This window comes from Lagenorhynchus albirostris, chromosome 9 (assembly GCF_949774975.1).
Source record: "Lagenorhynchus albirostris chromosome 9, mLagAlb1.1, whole genome shotgun sequence".
Classification (NCBI taxonomy): Eukaryota; Metazoa; Chordata; class Mammalia; order Artiodactyla; family Delphinidae; genus Lagenorhynchus; species Lagenorhynchus albirostris.
In genome coordinates, this window is record NC_083103.1 from 9,271,778 (window position 1) to 9,298,900 (window position 27,123).

General features: G+C 46.2%; 1 protein-coding gene across 1 annotated transcript; it reads right to left on the bottom strand.

Annotated features, from left to right (window-relative positions):
- Nucleotides 1-3,299: 3,299 nt before the first annotated feature.
- On the bottom strand, nucleotides 3,300-25,266 carry ASRGL1 (asparaginase and isoaspartyl peptidase 1). Its single transcript, XM_060158963.1, has 7 exons — nucleotides 25,131-25,266; nucleotides 24,356-24,559; nucleotides 15,031-15,173; nucleotides 14,127-14,272; nucleotides 6,124-6,242; nucleotides 5,207-5,317; nucleotides 3,300-4,806 (listed from the first exon to the last, which is right to left on the bottom strand). The coding sequence occupies exons 2-7, from the start codon at nucleotides 24,546-24,548 to the stop codon at nucleotides 4,601-4,603; spliced, it is 918 nt and encodes a 305-aa protein (XP_060014946.1). The 5' UTR covers nucleotides 24,549-24,559; nucleotides 25,131-25,266; the 3' UTR covers nucleotides 3,300-4,600.
- Between the last annotated feature and the right edge of the window lie 1,857 nt (nucleotides 25,267-27,123).

Here is a 27,123-nt window from a genome sequence, read left to right on the forward strand (position 1 = left end):
GAGGGCACAGTCACCCATCCAGGCTAGGGACAGGCTTTGGACACAACTGCTGTCGGTGACGTTTTCTGAGTAAACTGGAGTCATCTGAATGTTGACTATTATAAAAGGTGAAAGTTTATTGACATGGAAAGGTGGATTGTTAACTGAAAAAAACACTTAAAAAGCACATGGAGTGGCCTCATCCTGGACAAAATACTAATGAATACACAGTAGGTGTTAATAGTGATACTGACTGGGGTGCTAAGAAGTTTTTCCCCTTATTTTTGTGGATGTATGTTTTCTCACCCTTAAAATTTTTTTTTGTCAATTTTTTTCCAACTTCTACAATGAACATATACCCCCTTTTATTATATTAATTTATTATATAATAATATTAATGTTATTATTATATTAAAAGGTTATTTTTAACTAAAAAGTGTTTGGTAAAAATTGCTACCCTGAAAAATAACAACCCTGGGGCTGCCTGAGTCATGGATGGAGCCACGGCCTACAGGACAGGAAGAACTAACCTCTCTGCTCCTTTGCTCCCAGCCAGAGCTTAGAACCCAAACCCCATCTGAGTTCGGCCTAGGATCCAGAAAGTACTGATAATTGCAGAGCAAAAAACAGACTTGACTCTGAGATGATCTGTGATTTAAAAAAAAAAAAAAGTATCCCAGCCTGGTCTCCTTTACTAACCCAGTCCAGGCCTGGCCCAAACGTCTCTTTGTATGAAAATCCAAGTCCATTTTAATCGTGGGTTGGGGAAGAAAAGCAGAATTTGAAAGATAAAGTTGTTACGTGTGCTGTTCTTTTCTGCTCGTCACCCGGGGCGCTCATGGGACGGCCCCTACTTGCATCTGGGGGCGCTGGGTGCCGCGCACGACGTGAGAAGTCCATCGTCACCCAGGGACAGAGGGTTTGGGACCAGGGAGGCCGATACAAACCGCGGTTTAACTGGAATGCGACGAATGCCCCGGGAAACCTGTTTCTCGGGGCCTTACTTCACCTGTCAGCAGAGCCCTGTCGTCCCTGAGCCTCCCCTGGCACGCTAACCCCTCACAAGAGACGAGCTGCATGCCTGTGGCCCAGCTCTTCTGGGTCACACGAGTTGGGTGGATGAGCCGGACCGGCGGCCTGCCTCTCTAATGGCACCTGTGCCCCAGAGGGAACCACCGCTGGGCACCGCGCCCACCACCAGCCCAGCCCCGTCCCAGCCCCATTCCTTCCTGGGTCCCTCGCACACAGTGCAAGAGGGGGCGGAGGGTACCACACGCCCTTCAGCTGGCCGCCCTGCGGGCCGCCCCCCGCCCCCTCAGAGCTGCCACCGCCTGTCCAAATGCAGCCACGGTTCTGGGCGAGGGTGAAGGCAGAGGTGGGGCGGGAGGGACGGTGTCCCCGCGGGCTCCCCACGCCTCCCACTTCTCAGGAGAGGGTGACACAGCCCGCTCCCTCCCCCTCTGCCCTCAGAGTCCATAATCTCTCATGCTAGAGAGGAACACGGCTGGAACGGACATTACTTGAAAGAAACATTTATTGTCCAACAGCTCCACGGTTAAGGACCTTCCTTCCCTGGACGGGGGCCCAGCTGCCCCCCGCAGACACCCACCCGCTCTGGGCTCTGGGCTCCCATATTCTCCTTATGACCGTGTAACCCTCTTCCTGGAAGGGCTGGAAGGGGCTGCTGGCCGCGGCAGCAGGTGCAGAGCTGGCTTCACTGATTTAAGAGTCAGAGACGTGGTTGATTTCGATGCGTTCTGTGGGGCATTTGCTAGCATTTGTTTTTCTGGACAACTGTGCTCTAAAATAATAGTATTTAGATGAAATGAAGGTCAGAACAGGAACCCCCTCGCGGTTCCAAAATTTCTGAGTAGATTGATTTGATTCAGAGTGGAGATGAGTTTTCTCCCCTTTGGGCTGAAAGCGGTGGACAGTGTGTGGTTTGCTGCCCTCCTGTGGCAGAGAAGGGATAAAAGGCTGTCGTTCCCCTTCAGACGCTACGGTGAGCCTACGTTTGTTGGACAGTTAGGGAGCTGCCCCCTGGCAATGTGGGGGGCGGGAGAGACCCACGGTGGTCTCCACATACAGGATCCCAGGCTAGTGGAGTGACCGTTCACTGAACCGAGGTCCGAGGGCAACAACACGCGCCTGGGCTCACACAGAGGGGCTGGGGACCCTTCCCTAAGTGGGCTGCCCGACCAAAGAGGGCAGGTGGCCCGAGCTGAGGCCCCAGCGGCCCCTGGTGACTAGATCCACTTCCCTCGTGAACAGAATCAAGAAGCGCAAAACGAGCCTCTGCTCCCTGCTCCTCCCTTCTCCCTTCTCCACTCGGGGATGGTTACTTCTGCAAAAGTCTCTCCCTTCCCAACCCCTAAAGTAGTCCTGCTCTGCCTCCTGTCAGGGGCCGAACTGTGTCCCCTCAGAATCCCTATGTTGAAGCCCTAAGCCCCAGGTATTTGGTGACAGGGCCTTTGAAGAGGTGAAAATGAGGCCGTTAGGTGGCCCTGATCCCATGTGACTGGTGTCCTTAGAAGAGGAGGAGATTTGGCCACAGACTCTATAAAGAACAGGCTGCGCACAAGCCAGAGAGAGCGACCTCAGGAGAAGCTACCCTGCTGACACCTGCACCTGGGGCTTCCCGCCTCTGGAACGTCTGTCGTGTGAGCCACCGCATGTGCAGCCCTAGCAAACGAATACACCTGCTAACAAAGTACTTATTTCTAAAGGACGATTGCTGCATCTGAGGTGTTCAAGGATGGAACCACATGGACTTCCTCCTGGGCCTGGCCACACGTCCTCTATTTGTCCAGATAATCTGGAGATAAACACTGAGCAGCTGTCCTTCGTTTTCATTTAATCTTCATAGTGACCTATTCTATAGATGACAAAATTCTCAGAAGTTAACCTGCCCGGGGTCACCCAGGTCGTGGGGAGAAGCAGGATCCATTCTGCCTCCAAGCGCCACCTCTCTCTCCCTCTCTCGGGCTCAGGGCAGCTGATACGGGCACGGGGAAGGTCAGGGGACAGGGGCCCGGACTGCGTGACTATCTCGTGCCATGGACGGCCAGCGCGAGAAGCTGGACCCATAGGCCGTGCTGATTCCTGCAGTGGTGGTTTGGCTTCTTCCTTAACCCATCCCGAAAAAACTCAATTCCTCTGAAAACTCTCGAGTGTTCTCCATGAGGCAGGCAGTCTTATCACAACCACACACCACACTTATGCTGAAACCTCTCTTTAACGAGTTTACCTGTCTGAACTGACAGACCAAGGGAGTTCGTGTACATTCTGGTCTTTGTCAACAGTGACTCCTAACCACGCTGTTATTCTTTCAAAATACATTTTATTAGTGGCACATGGAATTTAAAGTGAAGCAATTTCTTTCCAGAGAGAAGGTAAACCCTGACAGACTAAAAAATTGAGCAGATATGTCACAGCAAAAATACCATTTCCAGTGTAAAGAGGTTAATAGGAATACTCGCCACCAAGGAGATGCCTTTCTTCACCGCGCTGACCACAGTGGACACTTGGTTCAGCTGGGGGAACCCACAGCACTGGACAGTCATGGACGCCATTAAGTCAGGGTCATCTCGACACTGACTGGCCCTTCCCTGTCGTAGCAGAGGCGGAGAGGTCACGACCCCCATCACTCATGATGGGGACCCAGGGGTCTGGGAGGTGGAGGATGGCTGGGGGGAAACACGAGGTGAGCAGGCTCGTGTGTGAGCCTGAGAAAACCCTCAGACTTGGAGGGCCTCCAGAGTCTCCATGACGACCCTTCATCAGCAGATTAGAGCCAGGGGTTACCAGAGGGTCCTTAAAGCATCTGGAAACACGCCTATGTTAGTAAGTCAGAGAAGATCTGCACTTTCTTAAAAAAATCAGTTTCTCGGGGCTTCCCTGGTGGCGCAGTGGTTGAGAGTCCGCCTGCCGATGCAGGGGACACGGGTTCGTACCCCGATCCGGGAAGATCCCACATGCCGCGGAGCGGCTGGGCCCGTGAGCCATGGCCGCTGAGCCTGCGCGTCCGGAGCCTGCGCTCCGCAACGGGAGAGGTCACAGCAGTGAGAGGCCCGCGTACCGCAAAAAAAAAAAAAAAAAAAAAATCAGTTTCTCTCTCAGAGATTCTTTCACCTAACGTTCTTCTGGCTCAGAACGAGCTCTGCAATGTTCACGTGCCTCACTCACCAATCCGTGAGCTCTGCTGCCCTGTCTCCCCTTCACTGTCCCCCCACCTCATCCCAGCACTGGGTCCTGCCCCAGAGCGCTGCTCTCCTCCGGGCCCCCCGCACCCTCGCGCCTACAGCCTCTGTCACTGCAGTGGGTCCCCCAATTCCAAAAGGCACTCCCTGCACTGAGGCTGTTTCTGTCCTGTTAAGATCATGCTGTTTCTTCTTTCTAACCTCAGATGATGGGGAGTATTCACGACGAAGGCTCAGCGAGTTTGTCATCTTCACTAGTCTTATTTGATCCTAACATGGGCATGTCACACATCACTTCGGAATCTGTCCCCAACCAAACACTGATCAAGGCAACAGAACGAGTGACAGACTGCAGAATTTTCCATTTCTAGATCTAATTGATTAAGCTAAGTCTTAGCTTCTAGAATACAGCTTCCGGGGACTTAGGGCAGGTCAGTGATGCTGGTGTCGCCAAGGTCAATTCCAGAGTACAGCTTGCCGTCCTTTGCGGCCCCCCAGGGCATGGATGTGGAGGTCCACTTCACCGCCCAGTCTCCTGCTTTGTTGACCAGGATGATACCACCTACACCTTTGACTTTTGACTTCATATAACCCAACGACGCGTCAGCGGCCTCTTCTAACGTCTTTCCTGAAAACAATGAGAGGTTGAGCAACAACACAAGTTACTGAAAGGAATCTGATGGGAAAATTATTTACAGTATGAAAAACCAAAGCGTCTTAACAAAGATTCCTAGTAAGTGATTTCTATTTCAATGTCTCAAACAAGGACTCTCACCCTACAAGGCCCTCCCTGCACTGGATGAAGCTGCCTTTTCTCCCACACGCAGGCTCAGAGTCTCTCTACCGCCCCCAGGAGGCAGAAGGCAACCAGTATTCCAAATGCTCTTCTTTCCTGACCCTAACAGAAGGGGCGTTAACCTGAAAGCAACGTCTGCAGCAAACAAGAAAGGGTTTCCCAACCCTCTCCGTCGATTTATAAACAGCTCCTATCCCCTCACAGTCAGACGGCACGGCTTTGTTCCACGTACCCTGTTCCATGTGGAAGAGGGTGAGTCTGGCCAGATTCACCTTCAGGATGCTCTCTCCGTGCCCTGTTGTTGAAACGGCTCCAATATCATTGTCAGCATAACCTCCAGATCCTGCTCAAGGAAGGGAATTGTTTCTAACTGAGCAGCAACCGTCAAGAAATTCAAACACTTATTACAAGTCTAACGCTACATAAATATTAAACGCCAAGGTGCACTGGTGAGCGCCGTGTGAATAATACCCTGAGATGGGGATGGAGGGCATGTTGGGGAGGCAGGCCTAGCCTTCCCAGGGCAGCGACACCAGAGCAGCCCCTCCTCTGCCCCCAGCACATCCACCCAGCACACAGGGTAAGACATATACACCCCTCCCCTCCCCCCACCACCGGGAATTAAGTCAATGTGCTCCGAGGTTAACGCGAAGAACACTTTGACGTGCAATATCTCGTAGCGGTGGTGTGTCACTCTCATGCCACTCAGATCTAATAACTGCAAACTTAAATTCTCAGCTTTCTTAGTTTGCTCATTTGAGCCCATGCCTGGGAAAAGGTTTCGTGTACTTAACCCTTTGGGAATAGTCTGCAGCTCCTGAAACGGATTAGAGAGAAGACAGAGGCACCGGGGGTGCTGCGGCGGCTTCAGTACCCCAGCTCCACCTCCCTCCCAAGTCCTCCACGCCCCCCCCCAAAAACCACAGCATCTAGGAAACAGGTACCTGCTGGACAGGCCACCTTCTGCACGTGCCCTGGGCGACCCCCTCCAACCCACCGCCACTCCCAGAAATTCTAAAGCTGCTACCAGGAGGAGGAGGAAATGAAGGAAGAAAGAAGTGGGTGTGGGGGTGAGGCGAAGACCAGAGAAAGAGGACGAGAGGACGGGGGAGGGCAGGGGCAGGGGCAGTGATCATCCGTCCATCCCACCTATACACGGCGTGTCCCCGACGCGGCCCAGCATCTTGTTGACGACGCCCCCCGTCGAGGTCGCGTAAGCCACATTTCCTCGGCAGTCCACGGCAACGGCACCCACGGTCCCCAAGTTTCTGCCAAAAAACCAACAAAGAGTGGCTGAAGATGAGAGACACTCCCACAGGTGACAGGGTAGCTTAATACACTTCTATATTAATGGCACATGGGACACACTTTGATTCCAGCATTCCCCACTCATGGAAACGGCAAAGAAAGCCTGTTTGCATTACATTCTACATGTCAGTTAGACTGCTGGACATACCTTTAGCCCTCAGCTCTAAGGGTCCATCCGATCCCAGCACCACCATTTTCTAGCTGGGTGATTGAGTTAAGTTTTATCGTGCCTCATTTTTCCCATCTGTAAAATGGGGATACAAATAACTGGGTGCATCTCAGACTTCCGTGTGCATCAGCACCCCTTGGATCCTCAGCACCTCCGTCCAGAGACCCCCGAGTTGGCAGGTGCAGGATGGGACCCAACATCATGTACTCCTGACAACCACCCGGGTGACGCTGCTGCTGCCTGTCTGCACACCCCTCTGCCCGTCTCATGGGGCTTGCTATGAAGATGAAATAAGTTGACTTTTTCTCTAACACTTTATTATAAATTTGCAAGTAACAAACGTTGAAGCAATTGTACGCTAACAGCCGTATACCCACCACCCCGGTTCTACAGTGAACTATATCTCAGGCACTGGTCTAAATGCTGGGACGCAGCAGAAAGCTAAATGGACAAAGTACCTTCTCCCACGGAGCTTGCATTTGGGGCACAGGGTGACAGAGCAATAAAGAATGTCAGGCTTTACTGAACAGCAATAAACTACAGCCCATAGCAGCACGTGGGACACGTGATGGTGGAGGCGTGCTGCTTTCTGAAGGACTCCTCTGAAGGACTTAGGGTAAGCCATGCTGATTGCTGGGGAAGAACATTCCTGAAGCAGGACATGCTTGCCAAGTTCAAGGAACTTCAAGGAGGCCACTGTGGTTGGAGAGAATAAAGCCAGGGAGAGTGTGCAGCAGGGTCAGAGGGACGGCCAGCAGGCAGACCATGAGGCTTTGACAAGTGGGGTGACTGTACATCCTGGTTTCCCAGGACCGTCCTGACTTATGCCTGTTGTCCCGGCTTAATTAATAGTGCCCCTTTCACTCTCAAAACGAAGTTCCAGTTTGAATACTGAATCACAGGGTCATCCTACTTACAGGCCCTTGGAAGGGCGTTTAGTCTGAGTGAGGTGGGAAGACGCTGGAGAGTTTGAACCGAGAAGTGTCTCGAGATGAGTTAAGTTTAAAAAATAACCATTCTTACCACCATGCCCATCACCGGCACGGCTAACACGAAACAGACACGGTATCAAGTATGGATACAGAGGTGCGGGAACCACGACCCTCACTCACTGCTGCTGGGCATGTGGACTGGCAAGGCCACTTCGGGAGGCCACCCACGGGGTCTCCTAAAGCCGACTCAGCCATTTTATCCCCACATTTCTGTCCAACAGAAACGTGGAGGTAAGTTCACCATGAAAGTGTACAGAATGTTCACAGCAGCACTACTTGTAATAACAGCGAACCGCAAATGACACAAACATCTGCCCAAGTAAATAACCTGTGACACGCTATGCTTCAGCGAAGGTGGACTCTGCTACACATGACAGACATCTCAGAAACGTAAGAAGAGGCACCCCAAAAAGCACGTACTACACAGTCCCACTCAGATAAAGTTCCAAAACAGGCACCACTAGCCCACGGTGCTGGAAGCCGGGCAGGCGGTTTCCTTGCGGGGAGGGCAGTGACGGAGGGGGGTGTGTGTCGGGCTGTGTGCTGATTACATGTGTGTCCACCCTGTGGAAGCGCATCCAGGGTTCCAGATAGGATCTATGCACCCGGAATGTGTGCTATACTTCTACAGAGAGTCATCTTAGGGAAACCGTTCCGGCCATTGTGTGTGGACTGAGGGAGATGAGAGAGGAAACAGAGACCCCTTAAGAGGCTGGAGAGGCAGTGGTTTGTGTCGGGGTGTTTCCAGAGGAGAGGGTGGGAAGGAGGCTGGACCTGGGACATTTTGAAGGCAGAGCTGACAGAATTTGCAGGTGGACCGGATGTGAGAGAGAGAAATCTAAGGCAGAAACTGAAAGGATGCAAGAAACACTTATTGAAAGGTGGAAGACTGGGAAGACGTTTTTTGCTTCGTGGTGTGTGTGGAGTGGGGTTGGGTAGGGAAACAAGTTTAGTTTTGGACAAAAGCTTGAGGTATCTGTTGGGCAATCACATGGAGAGGCTAAATTGTAGCTAGAGATGTAGCCTGGCATTCAAAGGGCTAGAAAGAGAAAGCTGGTATCCTATTAGAAGGAAACGGGAACCCTATCTCCTATCACTCACAAAAGCCAACCCAGATAGCTAAGGACCTAAATATAAAACACAAAATTCTTCAAGGAAATCTAGGCAGCTGTATGTCTCAGGGCGGGGATGGCTCCTAAGTTTCTGGTCTTACAAACTACACAAGAAGAGGGAGAGCACTACTGACCACAAAAAACGTTCAAATGGCAAAAATACCATAAGCAAAGTAAAAGCAAATAAAAACAACAGATTCGGGAATTTTGTTTTGAGCAGAGAAGACAGCCTTAAGATTGATAAGAAGAGGACAAAACAACTAAAGAGAAAAAATGACCACAGGACAAAAATAGGCAAATTCCCGGAAAAGAATGACCCATAAACAAATGCAAAGTATCCAAGCTGGCGGCTGTCAGGGAGGAGCAACGGCAGTGATGCGAGCCCCTCCCGCCACATAAGGAGAGAGGTACCCTGTCACTGCTGGTGGCAGCCCCCCAACACGTACAAGGAAGGGGTTGAGGCAAAAATACAAAGGCAAATGGAGGCCCCCACACATGTAATATTTAGAAATAATAAAGATGTTCTATCCTCTCACCGTGATAAATGTATCTTGAGAAATACTGTAAAGCTATGGTTTTCATTTGACTGGAAGCTGACAAACTACCAATGATGACAATTTATTAACATGCACATTTGTATCCTTTGTTGATCAGCTGGTGATGGCTGGATGAGTGGGGCAAAAAACCACACACAGACACATATACAATCATAAATTATTATGTATTTATTCCATAAAATTAATTTCCATTGCCTTCATCGCAAGGGGCATCGATCACGTTGTTATGATCAACATTTCCATGTAACATGCATTCTACTGACAATGTGACAAATAACACAACTTTTCTTTTCTTTTCTTTTTTTTTTTTTTTTGCGGTACGCGGGCCTCTCACTGTTGCGGCCTCTCCCGTTGCGGAGCACAGGCTCCGGACGCGCAGGCTCAGCGGCCATGGCTCACGGGCCCAGCCGCTCCGCGGCACGTGGGATCCTCCCGGACCGGGGCACGAACCCGTGGCCCCTGCATCGGCAGGCGGACTCTCAACCACTGCGCCACCGGGGAAGCCCAACACAACTTCTCTTGAGCGATGTAGTTCTTAGGAAGTTTCTAATTAATTTGAACTTGGAGAAGCTTCACTCTGCTGAGGCAGTAACATTGGAACTATATATAAAACTCTTACAGCAATACTTAGATTTGGAAATGAATCTTGATTTTTACATTACCACACTCAAATGTTACACGGGGTTATGTTTGATAAATTGTTATCACAGAAGATTTTACTAAATATTTTAATTTGATCATTTAAATCACAATCCCTTACTATAGTCATTTTTGTCATCTCTTAAGCAGTGTTTAAATCAATGCAGAGTATCTTAAATTCTTCTTTCAAATTTCATTGCTGGTATATTACAAAGAAAATGGAAAATAGCAGTTTGTTGCTCGATTTTGTTCAAATCTCTCTACAAATGATACTTATACTTCGATTTATAATGAACAGAAAAACAGCCTCTAAAGAAACTGGTTTCAGGATCAGCTGTACATGAATCTTCTCCTTCAAGTTAGGCAAATCTTTTTGTTTCCTTTGTTTTGATTTCCTTATATTTTCTGCGGATGTCACTTTTCTTGCATATTTCCCATGCACTTCTGGCTTTGTTTCTCTAAATTAAAAAAAAACATTTTTAATCCTTTAAAAAATGTTAATAGCCAAACTTAGATTTTTTTTTTTTAAAGCTTCTGTTAAGCTTATCAATGGAGAGGAATAGTTCAGACTAAGTAACTGTAGATAGTGCACATTCAAAATTAATTTCACTTTCTGTCAAAGTCCGTGATTTGTTCTTTAAGGAACTTCTGCGATTTTTGCTGAACTCTTCTTATCTAAATTCGATTTCATTACTTCAACAGCATTTAGTTGGAATTCCCTCCACGTCTCTCTGAGGTCTGTTATAAGGTCAGATGTGAGTCTAATTAAGCTCTTCCACCTTCGGCCACATCTAGAGTATCTTGCAGTGGACCCTCTACTGTCTCACAGCATCGTCAGTATTGGTGCAGCTGAGGGCATGTCTCCTAGAAACAAACTCACGGTGAGCTGGCCGTGTCACACAGGATACTTCTGGACTCTTGGCCAAAGTTCGTGCTTACATACCTTTTATTTACCTACCATGTTAGCTCCATTATCACGGGCTTCCCTTTTAAATGTTAGTTTTTCAACATGTTTTCTGATCATGGTCCACTCTAGCTGAACTGAGTTTTTTAAACTTCATTATGATTTCATGTCTTGCTTTTTTACCCATTAAACTAACCTATTTGAATTCTCTCTCCTAGATACTTATCATTAGGTTTTTTTCCTAATTACGTTTTGGCATTTTATCAAAACTTGAAATAATTTTTATTAACCCTAGAAATTTCCCATTGTTTTCCGTAAACATTGTGCTGATGGGGTCATGAAAAGTACCATTACACTTGTCCAAATAGTATTATTCTTTCAAGAACATTACATCTATGTTTTCTATCTGTGTCTTCTCTGGTTATCACCTGTTTATTGTTTATTCAGCCTTTTCCCAGCGCTTCTAATAATTGCACGTGTCCTTTTTTGGTGTATGGTTACACCAAATTGCTTTATGATTAGCAATTAAATCTTCCTTTAGTAAAGAACATGAAGTTGTCGGGATTTCATCTGAATTGCTCAAGTTGTGGATTTGGTGAGAATACTATTCCTACTAATTTTCATTGTTTTGATAAGTAATTCAATCTTCATTGAACAAAGAAGCTGTAATGTTCTCTTTGTGAATTTTATGCGGGTCATCCTGGAAGAAGACTGCTTACTTTTTTTTTTTTTTCTCTAATTTTTATTCATTCATTTATTTTTTGGCTGCATTGGGTCTTTGTTGCTGCTCGTGGGCTTTCTTAGTTGCAGCGAGCAGGGCTTCTCTTCATTTCGGTGCGCAGGCTTCTCATTGTGGTGGCTTCTCTCGGTCTGGAGCACAGGCTCTAGGCGCATGGGCTTTGGTAGTTGTGGCACGCGGGTTCAGCAGGTGTGGCTCGCGGGCTCTAGAGCGCAGGCTCAGTAGTTGTGGCGCATGGGCTTAGTTGCTCCGCGGCATGTGGGATCTTCCCAGACCAGGGATTGAACCTGTGTCCCCTGCGTTGGCAGGTGGATTCTTTACCACTGAGCCACCAGGGAAGTCTAAGAGTGCTTACTTTTAAAGCAGACTGTTTCTTTGAAGATCTTTTACTTCTTTTCTTCCTTTTAGCTTTTTTTTCTTTTGTGAATTCCACTTTAGTATTCTTTTTCTATCAAAATCTTGACTTGTACACATTTTCAGTCATCTAGGAATTAGAAAGTGAAATGTAACTATACTGAGAGTGTACAAAATTAGCATATATTTTCATCAAAGTTAAGGGCAAATCCCCCCAAAAAGAATAAAAGTAATTTGCAGATATAATTTCAAAAGTTAGTTTTTTCCTAAAATTTACAAAATTATTAATATTAAAGTCTAAACATCAACTATAATTAATGAATATAACATTTTAAATAAAAATTACTTAAACATTTCAACATTTAAAAAAATTTAACTCAACCTTAAGTATTTTTATAAGAATAAAACCATTCATGAGTCTAATATTCAGTGTCCATTTAGTTGCCAACATAAAAAATTGGTTCCTCATGCAGGTTCTGTCTATACCTGTGATGTCCAATACAGCAGCCACTGTCTGCATGTGGCTGAGCACTGGAAATGCAGGCAGTCTACAGTGAGGCATGTGGTCAGTGTAAAATACATGGCAGATTTGGAAGATCTAGCATGAAAAGATGTAAAGTATCTCATAAATTCTTACATTGATTACATGTTGAAATGATAATATTTGGGGTATATTGGGTTAAATATATTATTAATTTCACTCATTTCTTCTTACTTTTTTTTAATGTGGCTACTAGAAAATGTTAAATTACATATATGGCTCTCAGATTTCTATTGGACAGTGCTGGTCTAGACCTACATATCTACAAATCTAAGAGTAACAGGAATCAGCCCTCATGTGCAAGTCTTGCAGATATCGTACTAATTCATGAATAACTCTAGAACCACAAACTGAAACATGCGGAAAGAAAAAGGACACTGTGCACTACTGGGAAACAACACTTCGTTATGCAAGAATTTGTTTGACAAATTATTGTCTTTTTCTCTTACCTAAGTCCTTCTGCTGTTCAAGTCTTCCCCACACTCCAAAACAGGGTCTATTTCTGATGTCAGCAGTGGCATATTCCACAAACCTTTTGACTCAGGTGGTCTTTACTTCCAAGACATAGAGCAAGAGATGCAGAGAAGCACTTCCCTGGGGGCTGAATGATATTTGTCACAAGAGTGGATGATGAGGGCTATGGGTAATGCTGTGTCACTGCTGAGTGACAGAGATGCCCCATGGATCTGCAATAAAGCAACTGTTTTGTGTAACTGTGATATGAGGGTCATCTAAAGTGCGGGGCCCAGGGCAGGAGCCCCTCTTGCTTATATCGAAGAGCAGTACTGGCTGGTGGAGATGTGTGTTGTTGCAGAAGTTTTGGAAAGCAATGTGGCAACCTCTATTAAAATGTACATGAACCACTGATAAAGCAACCCCATTCCTGTGACTTTAGCCTATAGACACAAGAGCACACTCAGTAAAGATTATCAACAGCTACCAACATATGGCCATTCTTGTAAAACAGATTCCTAACCTGGGGACACACTAGAATTACCTGGGGAACTTTTTTCTAATGGACTTGCCTGGCCTCTCCACCTCAGCTCTACTCAATTAGATTTTTTTTTTTGGCCACGCCATGCGTCATGCGGGATCTTAGTTCCTCAACCAGGGATCGAACCCACGCCCCCTGCAGTGGAAGCCTGGAGTCTTAACCGCTGGACCACGCGGGAAGTCCCTAAATTAGATTCTGTAGGGAAGGGGCCCAGACATGTAGATTTTGAAAAAGCTCCCTAAGTGATACGAAAGTATACCTCTGGTTAAACATCACAAATCTAAAAGGGTATGTGGAGTTAATAGATTACATTCCATTATAAACCTCCAGGCCACATTCAAATTTTATTTTTCAAATTTTGCTTTAAATTAAGGTCCTTTTATTTGGTATTTTTGAATTGGTAACACAGAAAACCATAATTCAGAACACATGATGAATTCACTTATAAGGGCTGTACTGATTTCTCGGCCCCGTGAAAGGGCGCCTAAGTAAGTTCATAGGGTGGTCTACATCACAGAGAACCTGTGCAGTGTACCGAAGATAGCAAACTGATCAAGAAGTATGCAGGTAATTAATACCTTTACACACGGCATTCATCTATTAAATCATGTTGGAGAAGGAACTCTTAGCTGAATTTGAGTTACTATTCATAGGAGTAATAAGTGAGGTTAAATTTCAGAGTCAAAAGAGCAGTTTTTCCATTACTCAGTGTGAACTATTTTGTACAAAAACTGAAACGACCAAGTGATATTTGACTTATTTAAGAAACGTGGATAACCAGACATGAGTCCCACTTTCACATCTGAATAACTCGCAAAAATGTGAGCCACAGATGATACTTACTTTTGGTAGTCTGATTTCTGGAGCTTTTCGTTTTCTAGACGTTTTTTGTTTCTTTCTGTAACCAGCTGTTCTCCAGGAATTGTTGGAATCCCACTGGCTGCTGCAAATTTTGCTGCACCTTGGTCAGTCAGAAAGCAGTGGGGTGTCTTGAGCCAGAAAGAAATGGGAAAATAGTTAGTTTTGTGAAAAAGTTAACATCTTTTCAACTGTTCCTACTGTGTGAAAATCATTATTCTCTCTGGGTACAAAGTCTCAAAAATGCAAATTCCACTGGCTTGCTTTTCTGAATGATGAAAAAAGCCGAGCTCTCCGAGTTTTTGTATTTTCAGAAAAACCTAGATGATGGAATATTACTAGGAATTCAACTTATATATGATCTTACATTTAGAGAATTTAATCCATTTTTATTTCATACATGCTATTTATTTATCTACATATCTATGTATGTAGGTATATATTTATCTGCTGCACCACACAGCTTGCAGGATCTTAGTTTCCCAACCAGGGATCAAACCTGGGCCCCCTGCAGTGGAAGCGTGGAGTCCTAACCACTGGATCGCCAGGGAATTCCCCCATACATGCTATTTAAACAGTTGGTCTTTTCAGTGTGTATGTGTTGTGTTACATGTGTTGAAAGCAGGCTGAAGAAAATACAGGAAGATAACATGAAAACATGAAGATAATGTGAAATGTAATCACTGGTTAAGTGATCATGAGTCAAATTACATCAACTGAGTCAGAATCTTGGTTTCCTTGAGAAACTTAAATAACATTGTTTTTGTTCTTTCATACAATTTCAGGAGAACAGTGATCTCAAGTATTTCCCTACAAGTCAGAACCCTTTTAGTCACTGAAGTGCAGCAGTGACAATTCCTTATGAAAAGGGTGCTTTAGTCCCACATACCTTTTCCATAACAAGACGCGCAACTTTAATGGGATTTGCGACACAGCGGACTGCAGACACCGCTCCTGCAGACAGGTCTTTCCCATTCATGATACTTGCATCCATTTCAACTTCACCATTTTCGTTCAAGACAGATCCACAACCTAAAATCAAAAAGAAGCCGAAAAGCAAGAATTAAGAATTTGGAAATGGCTTCCGAGTTTCCCCTAAGCTGCCTACTTTAATTCATCCTCTACTCCATTGTTAAAGGAACGTTTTTAAAAACACAGATCTGACTTGATACCCCATGACCTACACAGTAAACGGTATGAAGCCCTTCCTGATCTGGCCTCTGACTTACTTTTCCAGCTTCATCTCTTCTCCTTGGCAACATTTTACTGAAATACTAGGTTTCCCTGAATGTACCATTAGCTCTCATTACTCTGTTCTCTTTACCACTAGCAACTTTTCTCCAACTTTCTCTGCCTAGATAATACTTGTAAGCCTAGCTAGTCTTAAACTCTATGTGACTCAGTTTCCTCAGAGGGATAAGAACAAACCTCAAGAATACTTAAAGGAGTATAAAAATATCCAGCAACTAACAAGTGTTTGGTATCTAATAAGAAATTACCAGGCTCAGAAAGAAACAGGAAAATATGACCCATAATGAGGAAGAACAAAAACAAAAAAATCAATTAATAGCAACAGACTCAGAAACGACATAAATGATAGAATTATTAGACAAAAATGTTAAAACGGCTGTCAGGGCTTCCCTGGTGGCGCAGTGGTTGAGAGTCCGCCTGCCGGTGCAGGGGACATGGGTTCGTGCCCTGGTCCGGGAAGATCCCACATGCCACGGAGCGGCTGGGCCCGTGAGCCATGGCTGCTGAGCCTGCGCGTCCAGAGCCTGTGCTCCGCAATGGGAGAGGCCACAACAGTGAGAGGCCCGCTTACCGCCCACCCCCCCACAAAAACGGCTGTCATATGTACCAGAACATGGAAGAAAATATGAAAAGGACCCAGAGAGAACTTCTAGAGACGAAAAAAGAAGTCTGAAATGAAAAATACACTGGAAAGGATTAACACCAAATTAGACACTGCACAAAAGATGAATGAACTTGAAGACACAGCAAACAAAATGACTGAAAAATAATTGAACAGAGTTTATCACTGAGCTCAGGGACAGTTTCAAGCAGCCAGTATATGTGTAATTGGAGTCCCCAAAAGGAGAGGAGAGATAGAGGGACAAAAAAAATATTTAAGGAAATGATGAATTTTCAAATTTGGTGAATACTATAAATTCACAGATCCGAAAAGCACAACAAACTCCAAGAAAAAGAAACATGAACAAAACTACACTCAGGCACATTATGATCAAACAGCTTAGTGCTAATGAGAAAGAGAAAATCTTAAAAGCAGCCAGAGAAAGACACATTAGGTACAGAGGAAAAAAGAAAAATGATAGCATACTTGTTGTCATAAACAATGCAAACCAGAAGACAGAGGAGCAAGATCTTTGAAGCCCTCAAAGAAAAAAAAACTGTCAAGTTGGAATTCTACACCCAGTGAAAGCATCTTTCAAAAACCCAAAACAAAGACGTCTATAGACATAACAGAAGTTAAAAAAAAGTCATCAATAGCAGATGTGCAATATAAGAAATGTTAAAGGAAGTCTTTCAGGCAGAAGGAAAATGATAGCAAAGAGCAATCAGGATTCCCCCAAAGAATGAACACTGGATATGGCTAATATGTGGATAAACAGAAATACCTTTTCCCTTTATTTTTACAATATCTTTAAAATATAACTGTTTAAAGGAAAAATAATAACAACGCATTAGGCAACTTATACACATAAGTAAAACATATGACAACAGTAGTACAAAGGCTACGAAAGGGGAAACAGGTGTATGCTGTAAAAGGTTCTTACATTATGCATGAAGTGTGATATTAAGGTAGACTGTGACAAGTGAGAGATATATACTATAAACCCTAAAACAACCTTTAAAAAAACAAGTCGAGCTACTAGGCCAACAAAGGAGATAACATGGAATTATGAACATTCAATTATTCCAAAAGAAGGCAGAAAAAAGCAGAAAAAGAGGAAACAGGGAACAATGAATAGACCGGACAAATAGAAAACAAACAGCAAGATGACAAAGTTATGCCTAACCATATCAATGATCACATTAAATGTAAATGGTCTAAACACCCCAATAAAAAGCAGAGATTGTCAGGACTTCCCTGGTGGTCCAGTGGTAAAGAATCTGGCTTACAATGCAGGGGACGCAGTTCGATCACTGGTCAGGGAACTAAGATCCCTGAGAAGAGAAAACCCACACGACATAACTAGAGAGAAGCCTGCACACCACGACGACAAGCCCGTGTGCTGCAACGAAAGATCCTGCATGCCTCAGTGGAGATCCTGAGTGCCTCAACTAAGACCCGATGCAGCCAAAAATAAATAACAAAATAAATAAATAAAAAATAAATAAATCTTAAAAAAAGCAGAGATTGTCAAATTGTACAAAAAGATAGGACACAATTACATGCTGCCAATAAAAAAAAATCCACTTTAAATATAAAGATGCAAATAGGTTAAAAGTAAAAATGGACAAATTATACCATGCCAAAATGAATCAAATGAAAACTGGAGGCAAAGTATACTTCACAATAAGGAACATTAAATAATAATAAGGACATTAAGTAATGATATAGGGGTCAGTTCACCAAGAAGACAACAATCTATATTGTAAACAACAGTTTTGAAATACATGAAGCAAACACTGACAGAACTCAAAGGAGAGATAGACGAATCCAGTTACAATTAAAGACTTCAATACTCCTCTCTCATTAATCAGAAATGGACAATCAAGATACAGAAGGTATGAACATTACCAATGAACTTGACCTTATTGAGATTTATAGATCTTTCCATCCAACAAGAGCAGAGTACATAGTCTTTTTAAGTGCAAGTGGCCAAGGTAGAACACATTCTGAGCCAAAAACCAAACCTTACGACGTTTAAAAGAATACAAATCACACAAAGTATGTCCTCTGATCATAACAGAATTAAACTAAAAATCATTAACAGAGAGGTATTTAGAAAATCCACAAATATTTGGAAATTAAGCATCACACTTCTAACTAACCCATGATTCAGTGAGGAAGTCACAAGGAAAATGAGAACACATTTTGAACAGAATGAAAATTAAGGCAACCTGTAAAAACATGTAAAAATCAAAGCAGTGCTAGAGTAAAATTTTAAACATTAAATGCTTGTATTAGAAAAGAATAGTCTCAAATTAATGATCTAACAGGAAAAGAACAGTAAATTATTTCCAAAGCAAGCTGAATGAATAAAGGAAACAATAAAGGTAAGTCAATGAAATTCAGAACAGAAAAAGAGCAAAAGAAAAAACAGAAGATGGGACTTCCCTGGTGCCACAGTGGTTAAGAATCTGCCTGCCAATGCAGAGGACGTGGATTCGATCCCTGGTCCGGGAAGATCCCACATACCGCGGAGCAACTAAGCCCGTGTACCACAGCTACTGAGCCTGTGCTCTAGAGCCTGCGAGCCACAACTACTGAGCCCATGTGCTGCAACTACTGAAGCCCAAGTGCCTAGAGCCCATGCTCTGCAACAAGAGAAGCCACCACAATGAAAAGCCTGCGTACTGCAACAAAGAGTAGCCCCTGCTTGCTGCAACTAGAGAAAGCCCGTGCAGCAACAAAGACCCAACGCAGCCGCAAACAAACAAATAAATAAATAAGAAAAGAAAAAAACAGAAAAATTCACCAAATCCACTTCCTGAAACTAAAACTAGTTCTTTGAAAAGAACAATAAACTTGATAAACTCTAGACTGACGAAGAAAAAAAAGACACATTACAAAAATCAGGAATGAAAGAGGGGACCTCTCTACAGACCATACAAACATCAAAAGCATAACACAGAAATGTTGCAAATTCAGCAACTTAAACCAAATAGAAACATTTCTTGAAGGACAACTGACAAAACTCACTCAAAGAAGAAATAGATAACCTGAATAGTGCCATGCCTATTAAAGAATTTCATTTCTTAAAAACTTTCCATCAAAACAAACAAAAAAACCAATCTACCAAATATTTACAAAGAAATAATAGCAACCTTATACAAACTTCGAGAAAAACAGAAGAGGAGGGAACACTTGCCAATTCATCATATGAAGCCAGCATCACCTTCATTTCAAAACCAGACAGATGTTATAAGAAAATAAAACTATAGACCCGTATCTCTCATGAACATTGATGCAAAATCCTCAAGAAAACACCATCGAATCAAACCCAGCATTCACATATGTAAAAAATAACATGTCACAACAAAGTGGTGTTAATCCCAGAGAAGAAAACCTGGTTCAAAATTCAAAAATCAATCAATCAATATTCACCATATCAAAAGACAAAAGAAAAACCACATGGTCATTCAATAGATGCAGCAAAAGGATTTGATAAAACTCAACATGCACAGATGATTAAAAATCTCAAAAAACTAAGAATAAGGGAACTTCTCAACCTGGTAAAGGGCACCTATAAAACCCTACCACCAACATCATACTTAACGGTGAAAGACAGTGCCTTCCCCCTAAGACTGGGAAAAATCCAAGAATTTCTGCTCTAACCACTCCTATTCAATATAATATTGGATGGCCCAGCCAATGTTCGAAAAGAAAGAAAAGGCATAAAGTTTGGAAAAGAAGAAATAAAATGGTCTCTATTTGCAGCTGACATTACTAGAAGTTACAGTAAGCAAGACAGTGTGATGTTGGTGAAAGAATTTGACAGATAGATCAATGGAGCAGAATAGAAAGCCCAAAACAGATCCACATAAATATATAAACTGATCTTTGACAAAGGAGGTGTGATACTTTGATTTATCATAATTACATATTTTGGTCTTCATCCAGGTACGGTTCACAGCTGCCAAACCCTTTGGAATTTCCTAAGGGATTAGAACAATGGGAGCATCTTTTGTTATAATATTTGGTCTTTTGCCCTCAGTTCCTGAAACCACTTCAGATCCATACAGGTGACCTGGGTGTCCTGTTACTCATAACAAGCAGTTTTCAACCAAAACCAAGTTTATGTTAATGAGGTAACTTTTGAAAACCCCCTAAAGGTGGGGGGCTGGTTGCCACCGGAACCAACCAGGATGAAAGGGCTGGAACTTTTAGTCCCACCCCCTGATTTCTGGGGAGGGGAGGACTGGAGATTGAATCAATCACCAACTGCCAAGGATTTAATCGATGATGCCTATGTAATGAAGCCACATTTTGTGTAAATGTTGAAGAGCACAGAACAGAGGCAAGGGGACAGAACAATTACTAAATATCTGCTGACTAACTGGTTAAGATTTCCTGAAATTCTTTTCTCTGACAGATGTCAGGTAGGTGGTGTAATTCCCTAGAAGCGTCTTAATCCCTAGATCTTAGGTTTTCTACTTCAAAATAAAGAGGAAATGAGTGTCTTCCAGCAAGTTACTTAAACTTTTTGTGCCTTAGTTTTCTCATCTGAGAAATGAGCGTGATAATAATTACACCTAACTCATAGGACTATGGTGCAGATTAAATGAGTTAATCATGCAAGTTTCTTAGACCACTGTTTGGTACATAGTAGACAGTCGTGGTAGCTATGATGATTATTACTCTAAAAAAGGACTGATTTGCGTGAAGGAAGCCAAACACAAAAGAATACACTCTTTGTGACTGCATTTATATGAAATTCTAGAGAATGCAAATTTATGACAAAAACAGACCAGTGGATGCCTGGTGCTGGGGTTGGTGGGGGGGATTAACTGCAAAGTGGCAGGAAGGAATGTTTGGGGGTGATGGAAATTTATTTTTTAATTTATTTTAATTTATTTATTTTTTGCAGTATGCGGGCCTCTCACTGTTGTGGCCTCTCCCGTTGCGGAGCACAGGCTCCGGACGCGCAGGCTCAGCGGCCATGGCTCACGGACCCAGCCGTTCCACGACACGTGGGATCTTCCCGGACCGGGGCACGAACCCGTGTCCCCTGCATCAGCAGGCGGACTCTCAACCACTGAGCCACCAGGGAAGCCCCCGGGTGATGGAAATTTTAACATCTTGGTTGTAGTGTGGTTACACAGGTATGTACATTTTTCAAAACTTAAAATGGGTACAGTTTATGGTATGCAGTAAAGAAAGGGCATGTGTGGGACTGGGGATCAGAGTGGCAAGCTGCCTTTGAGAAGGCAAAAGCGCTAGTGAAGCACACGACAGCTCTGGGCGTCTCCCAAGCAGGGCTACCGTTTGAGTTAGATGTGTCTGTGACTCTGGTAGGTATAGGGCAGGCGCCATGGCAGAGAAAACAGAAGGGGAGCGTGCTCCTGGGATTTGGTCTCAGCTCTGGAAGGGGGCAGGAACCCCACGTACTTCCCCTAGAGCAACAGCTCCTAGCAGCGGTGTACACAGAGGTCCAGGTGGAGCCTCTCAGGAGGGATGAACTGCAGCGGCCAGCGGGCCGAACCCAGAGCCCTTTGGCTGGTTACTCTTCCTAGTCCCTGGCCGTTAACCCCTTGCACTGACAGCTGGGCTGTTCTAAAGAGATTAACCCTATGGCTCTGACAACAGGAAGCTGAAGGGTGGATGATTAACGAGTGGGCCTTTGTGGGGTCAGGATGTGTGGAGGTGACATCTGGGTTTGCCTGCAAGAGCCTGAGGCAATCCTCACTGTCGTCCATGTCCTGGCTCATAAGGCACTGACACCCCCTGGCCATCAGGAAGCTGATGCCCTAGCTTGGGTTCAATCCCTAGCAACTGACCCTTCAGTAGATACAGCAGATTGGATGCACGGAAAGAGTGGCCACCACAGAGCTCGGGTGGGATGGCGTATTGCCACAGATGTCGGGTTGCCCTTGAAACACAGTGACTGGGTTAATGCGATCACAGCATGTCCTGTGTGTCCTAAACAATGCCCATGGCAACTGCCAAAGGAGTCTGAGGCCACCCACCAGAGCTCCCAACTGGTAAGGGATGGGCACACTGACTCTACTGGCCTCCTCCCTCTGAGAGAGGGCTCTAACGTTCCCTGGTTTGTGTGGTCTCCACATCTGGCTTAACCCAAGCTTTCCCCTGTCCCCATGCAAACCAGGCCGCCACTGTTAGGGGATTAGAGAAGCTAAGTCCCATGTAGGGGTCCCTCATCAAATAGATAGTGACTGGGGTCACATTTCAAAGACTGTGGATTGGGACATGCAAGACTGGGCAAGGGAACATGGCACTGAACGCAGGTTCTATCTCCTCTATAACCCACAAGCAGCAGGGCTGAGAGAAAGGAAAAGTGGAATGTTAAAGCAGTGCCTTAAGTTACTAACAGATAAAGCCACTGTGGCTGGGTGTACTAACGTGCCGTCCAAGGCTTTCACACACCTGCATGATCAACGAGTAGCGCTGACGCCCCATATCCCAGACTGGGGACCCCTACGGAAGCACCGATACCAAAAAGGTACGTCAGGAAACAGCCGTTGCCCTGACTTTCACCATGGATCAACGTGCTACGGTGCCGAGAACACCAAACTGCATCACACCTGGGAAAGGAGATTATCTACTGGAATTTGCACTGGGACACTCTAACAGGATGGGTGAGGGGGAACTACTCAATCTCCACTGGGTTCCTGTTGTCCTGCCACAAGCTGGGCCTGTTGAAATGCATTATACCTGGAATGGAATGCGCACCACTGGAAAAGAGAAGGTGAGGGTTCTGGTCTCATGTATCCTGCCCCCAGTCCATCTCCTCAGGCCTGACAGCACTACCTCCCCTGGCTAACGTGGATGGTATATAAAACCAGGTCAAATTCCTAAGGCTGCTGACCTCCCTCTCCTCAAGGCCAGGTGGGCATGTTCTGTTTCCCCCTGGAATGATCTTTTGGCTGCTGTCTTTGAGCCCTCCATTGGCCTGCAGCACATGACAGCACACATAGAGCGTCCTACTAAACGCACTCACCAAGCCTTGAATGTCAGCCGACAAAGCCTGTTCTTCCAGCACACTGAAATGTCTCTAATGAGACAAGCTCTCCTCCAAAACAGAAAGACCTTGGCCATTATTACTGCCTTGCAAAGAGGCAGCACCTAGGCCATTATCCAAACAGGATGTTGTGTGCTCACACCCGATGAGTCTGTTAATGTGTTGCCTCTATTCAATCATAGGACACAAGTGAACGCTCTGGAGTGATCTGGCTCCCCGCCTAGGGGACTTAGTAACAGTGGTCTGAATCATGAGGCTCTCAGTGGAGAAAGGTATCCGTGATCTGGGGAATTATTGTCTTAACCCGTGTTTTCTTCTGTATGTGCCTGATGCTGTGGCATCTGCCTGCAATGCAGCCAGACGGCTGCCAAATGAGCCACCCGTTATTGCCCGCTCAGGGCACGCTGCGGAAGAGAAAGTGTGTGAGACTGTAAGAGCCGGTCACGAGGGGTGGAGCGCTGGGGCAATCGGAGTCCCCTCACCCCTTCCTCTTTCCTTGGAGTGTGCTCTCCGCTTGTCTTCTTGCACCAGAAGCTGCCCAGGACACAGCCTTGAGATGTGGTGTTGAGACCATCTGGACGGTATATGTGACTGAGCCCAGATAAGGCCACTATATAAACTTTTAAGATTCTGGTGGGCATGGACAGGGGTCTATTTATCCTGCAAGGCAAGCCTCTTGTGTAAGTTCCCATGCTTATTAAACCTGCCACCTACCAATCTGGAGAGATCTGCCTTTTCCTGCGGTCTCTCCCTGCCCTCCCTGTATGGGGGACCGATTCAAATTACACCCTGAAGCTCCCAAGGTTGCCACCCAACAGTAGTCTACCCTTTTCCCCCACAAAAAGATGTAATTAAAAAAAGCCTCTTGGGGCTTCCCTGGTGGCGCAGTGGTTGAGAGTCCGCCTGCCGATGCAGGGGACGCGGGTTTGTGCCCAGGTCCGGGAAGATCCCACATGCCGCGAAGCGGCTGGGCCCGTGAGCCATGGCCGCTGAGCCTGCGCGTCCGGAGCCTGTGCTCTGCAACGGGAGAGGCCACAACAGTGAGAGGCCCGCATACCGCAAAAAAACCCACAAAAAACCAAAAAAAGCCTCTTGGTATGTGAATTCTAGAAAGCAGATTAAAGAAAAAAGGGGGAATAATGAATTTTAAAATTCTTTAGAGCAACTTGGTCAACAGGTAAAGAGAGAAAAACTAAATCTTTTCAGCATATTAGATTTTAGCATAAAGCTGAAGAGACTCACTGACACTTTAGAGAGGTTCTATTTATCTGGGGGTAGAAGCTTAACCTGGTTTAGCATCAGTTACCAGTTGCAGTGCAAATTTACCTGCGTTGAACTCGGGATCATCTTCCAGGACGGTCACGGCTCCTTCCACAGCGTCAACTGCGCTCCCTCCCTCCTTGAGGATGTTGTAACCCACGGTGGCGGCTTTGACAATGCCCTGGCGTACCCGCTCCTTGCGGTCCTTGGAGATATTGCTGCCTCCGCCACCGTGGACCACGACGACGGCGGGGTTCATGGCGACGGATTCTAGGGATCAGAAGACGAAAGCGTCCTTTCAAGCGGGTCCAAGAGAACCGCACGGGGCTTAAGTCTCCCGTTGGGGACAAGGTCCAGTTTCTACGCAGGGAGGGGAAAGCCCTCAGAGTTTACAGCCTCAGGCAAATTCCTGAGACCCAGGGAGTACGGAGGACAGACGCGGCTGGGTTTGAACTTTGGAAGTAAAGCCCAGAGCGCCCGCCTCCGGCCCGGGGCACCTGCTGACTTCGAGGGGGCGGTGGGATGCTCTGCACCCCAGAGCCCGCGCCCCCTCCTCGCCCACTGACATCGGGCTTCCGTTTCCCTGGGGAACCCCGGTTCCTGTCTCGTGCTGGGCCCCCGGCCGGGATGGCATCTGGGGTCGCAGCTCCAGCCTTCCTCCCCGGCCCCACGTCGGGCCTCGGTTTCCCTGGGACTTGTCCCCGGCTCCCACCCCCACCGCGGGGCCAGGGGCGGCCTGAGGGCTGGATCTCGCCAGTGCCCTCCCGCCTCCAGTCCCCGGCACCGGGGAGTGTGCCTTTCGGGGTCTCGGGTGGCGACTCCCTCAGGGCCGTCGACTTACCGAGGACGCCGCAGGAGGCGGACGCCGGGGCTTCGGGCTTGGCCGAGCCTCTCGGTCGGCCTCGGAACCTGCACAGTCTACTCTCTCCAGTCGAAGCCGCTCTGGAAACCGCTGTGCCCGCAACCTCTCTGCCAGCAACGGCTCCGCGCCTGCGCACGAGGGCGGGGCAGAGCGCCGCGGAGAATTACCGTAAAGCCCCAACGCACCACCGCGGCGCAACCCCTCTGCCGGCTTCGCCACTGCGGATCCGACTCTCGCTGCCCGGCTCCTAGGACAGGGGCTATGCTGGCCTTCTGTGCACGCGAGCTTCCTAGTGGGATGCGGGGAACTCCTCCTCCTCCTCACGAGGCGGAGGGGTGGTGTTGATGGCGACATGCAAGAAGGGATGTGCCGCGGTTTTGTAACCGAAAACTGAAAAGCACCGCTGCACGCACTGAAGTCCTTCCTCTGCCCGAGATGTTTCGCAGACTTGCTAGTTATTCTCTTCCTTTTAATTGTGTCTCCCCGTAACGTTTGGTAAAGAACAGAAAGATAACCTCCGTAATCGGTCTGGTTCTGCGCCTGGGGTGCACTGAAGGGTCTGAAAACCCCTCCTCTGAGTCTCAGGATCTCAGCTCTAAATTCCTTCAACCACAAGTGACCTGATTTTTTGGTGACAATTTTCCTCCTCCCTGCCCCAGAGCCTGAAAGGCTCTGAACCCCCTAGATGATTGATTGTATTCCCCCGGAGCTGCCCTAGATTACTGTTACCATAGTGACCTTCAAATAGAAGTTTGCACTTCTACCCAGTAAAACAACTGCAAGATACTAGGTTAGTGACATGAACCAAAGGATACATTATTCTGTTACGTAAAATAGCGGCAAAAACTCACGGGCATTTGAAGCTTTGAATTAGAAGAAATAAGCAGCGGGCATTGTGCAGAGAGAACTCAGTCCTTTTCTAGTCCTCCCTTTTCTCTGAGACCACAAGGCATCAGCAACCAAAGTTATCTCACTGGCTTTCTGACCGCTCTAACACAGCCCCACATCTGGTAATTGCTATTTATGAAATTTCCCCTAGACAGCTACTAAGCTATGAAAGTTCTCTCAACACTGGACTATTGTACACAAAAGGCACTCTAGAAGCATCTTCCTATCTCTTCTCCGGGTAGTCGAATGTGTGTGTCATATTCAAGCTGTGTTCACTGCAGCTACTTTGAATCCCAGCCTACATTACTCTATCACTGGGGTACCTCTTAGGGACCCAGTTTGACAGCGCAAGCCAGGGGATGCAGATAAATTCAACATCAGCCTCAGGTCAAGGCCATGGAAAGGAAGCCTGCTTCAGCCATAAATATGCTACATCATAATCTTGACTAGGAAACGTTCAGTTCATCCTGCTGTAATTGGTTTTTTTTTTTTTTTTTTTTTTTTTTTTTTTTTTGCGGTACGCGGGTCTCTCGCTGTTGTGGCCTCTCCTGTTGTGGAGCACAGGCTCTGGACGCGCAGGCTCCGGACGCGCAGGCTCAGCGGCCATGGCTCACGGGCCCAGCCGCTCCGCGGCATGTGGGATCCTCCCGGACCGAAGCACGAACCCATGTCCCCTGCATCGGCAGGCGGACTCTCAACCACTGCGCCACCAGGGAAGCCCAAGAATTTGCATTTCTAATGAGTTCTTAGGTGATGCTGCTGTTGCTCCTCTGGGGACCGCTCGTTGAGAGCCACTTATCTAGAAGGAGCTATTGAGATCTTGTCCTTTGAAAACTCATCCAAACCGACGTTTGTGACAGTCTTCTTCATGGGATCTAGAGTATGGGATTAGGAGGTTGGGAAATTTGTACCAGTTTTGGTTTTCCTTTTTTTCCATTCAAGTGTTCCATGAATGATGAATGAGCTTTTGTTTAAGTGCCCAGTGTTAGAGTGCTCGGTTTAGTCCATCTGGGAGGGTAGGCTGGGGGGGAATTGAAATAGGCTGGGAACGATTAAAATTAGGCCCCCCAAATAAATTTGCAGC

Excerpts from the sequence above, each read along its gene's own strand:
- ASRGL1 (XM_060158963.1), bottom strand. The coding sequence starts at position 24,548 with ATGAACCCCGCCGTCGTCGTGGTCCACGGTGGCGGAGGCAGCAATATC. Across the intron at positions 15,174-24,355 it reads TGATCCCGAGTTCAACGCAG|GTTGTGGATCTGTCTTGAAC; the intron begins GTAAATTTGCAC and ends TTTTGATTTTAG. Across the intron at positions 5,318-6,123 it reads CGGGGACACGCCGTGTATAG|GATCTGGAGGTTATGCTGAC; the intron begins GTGGGATGGACG and ends TTCCTTGAGCAG.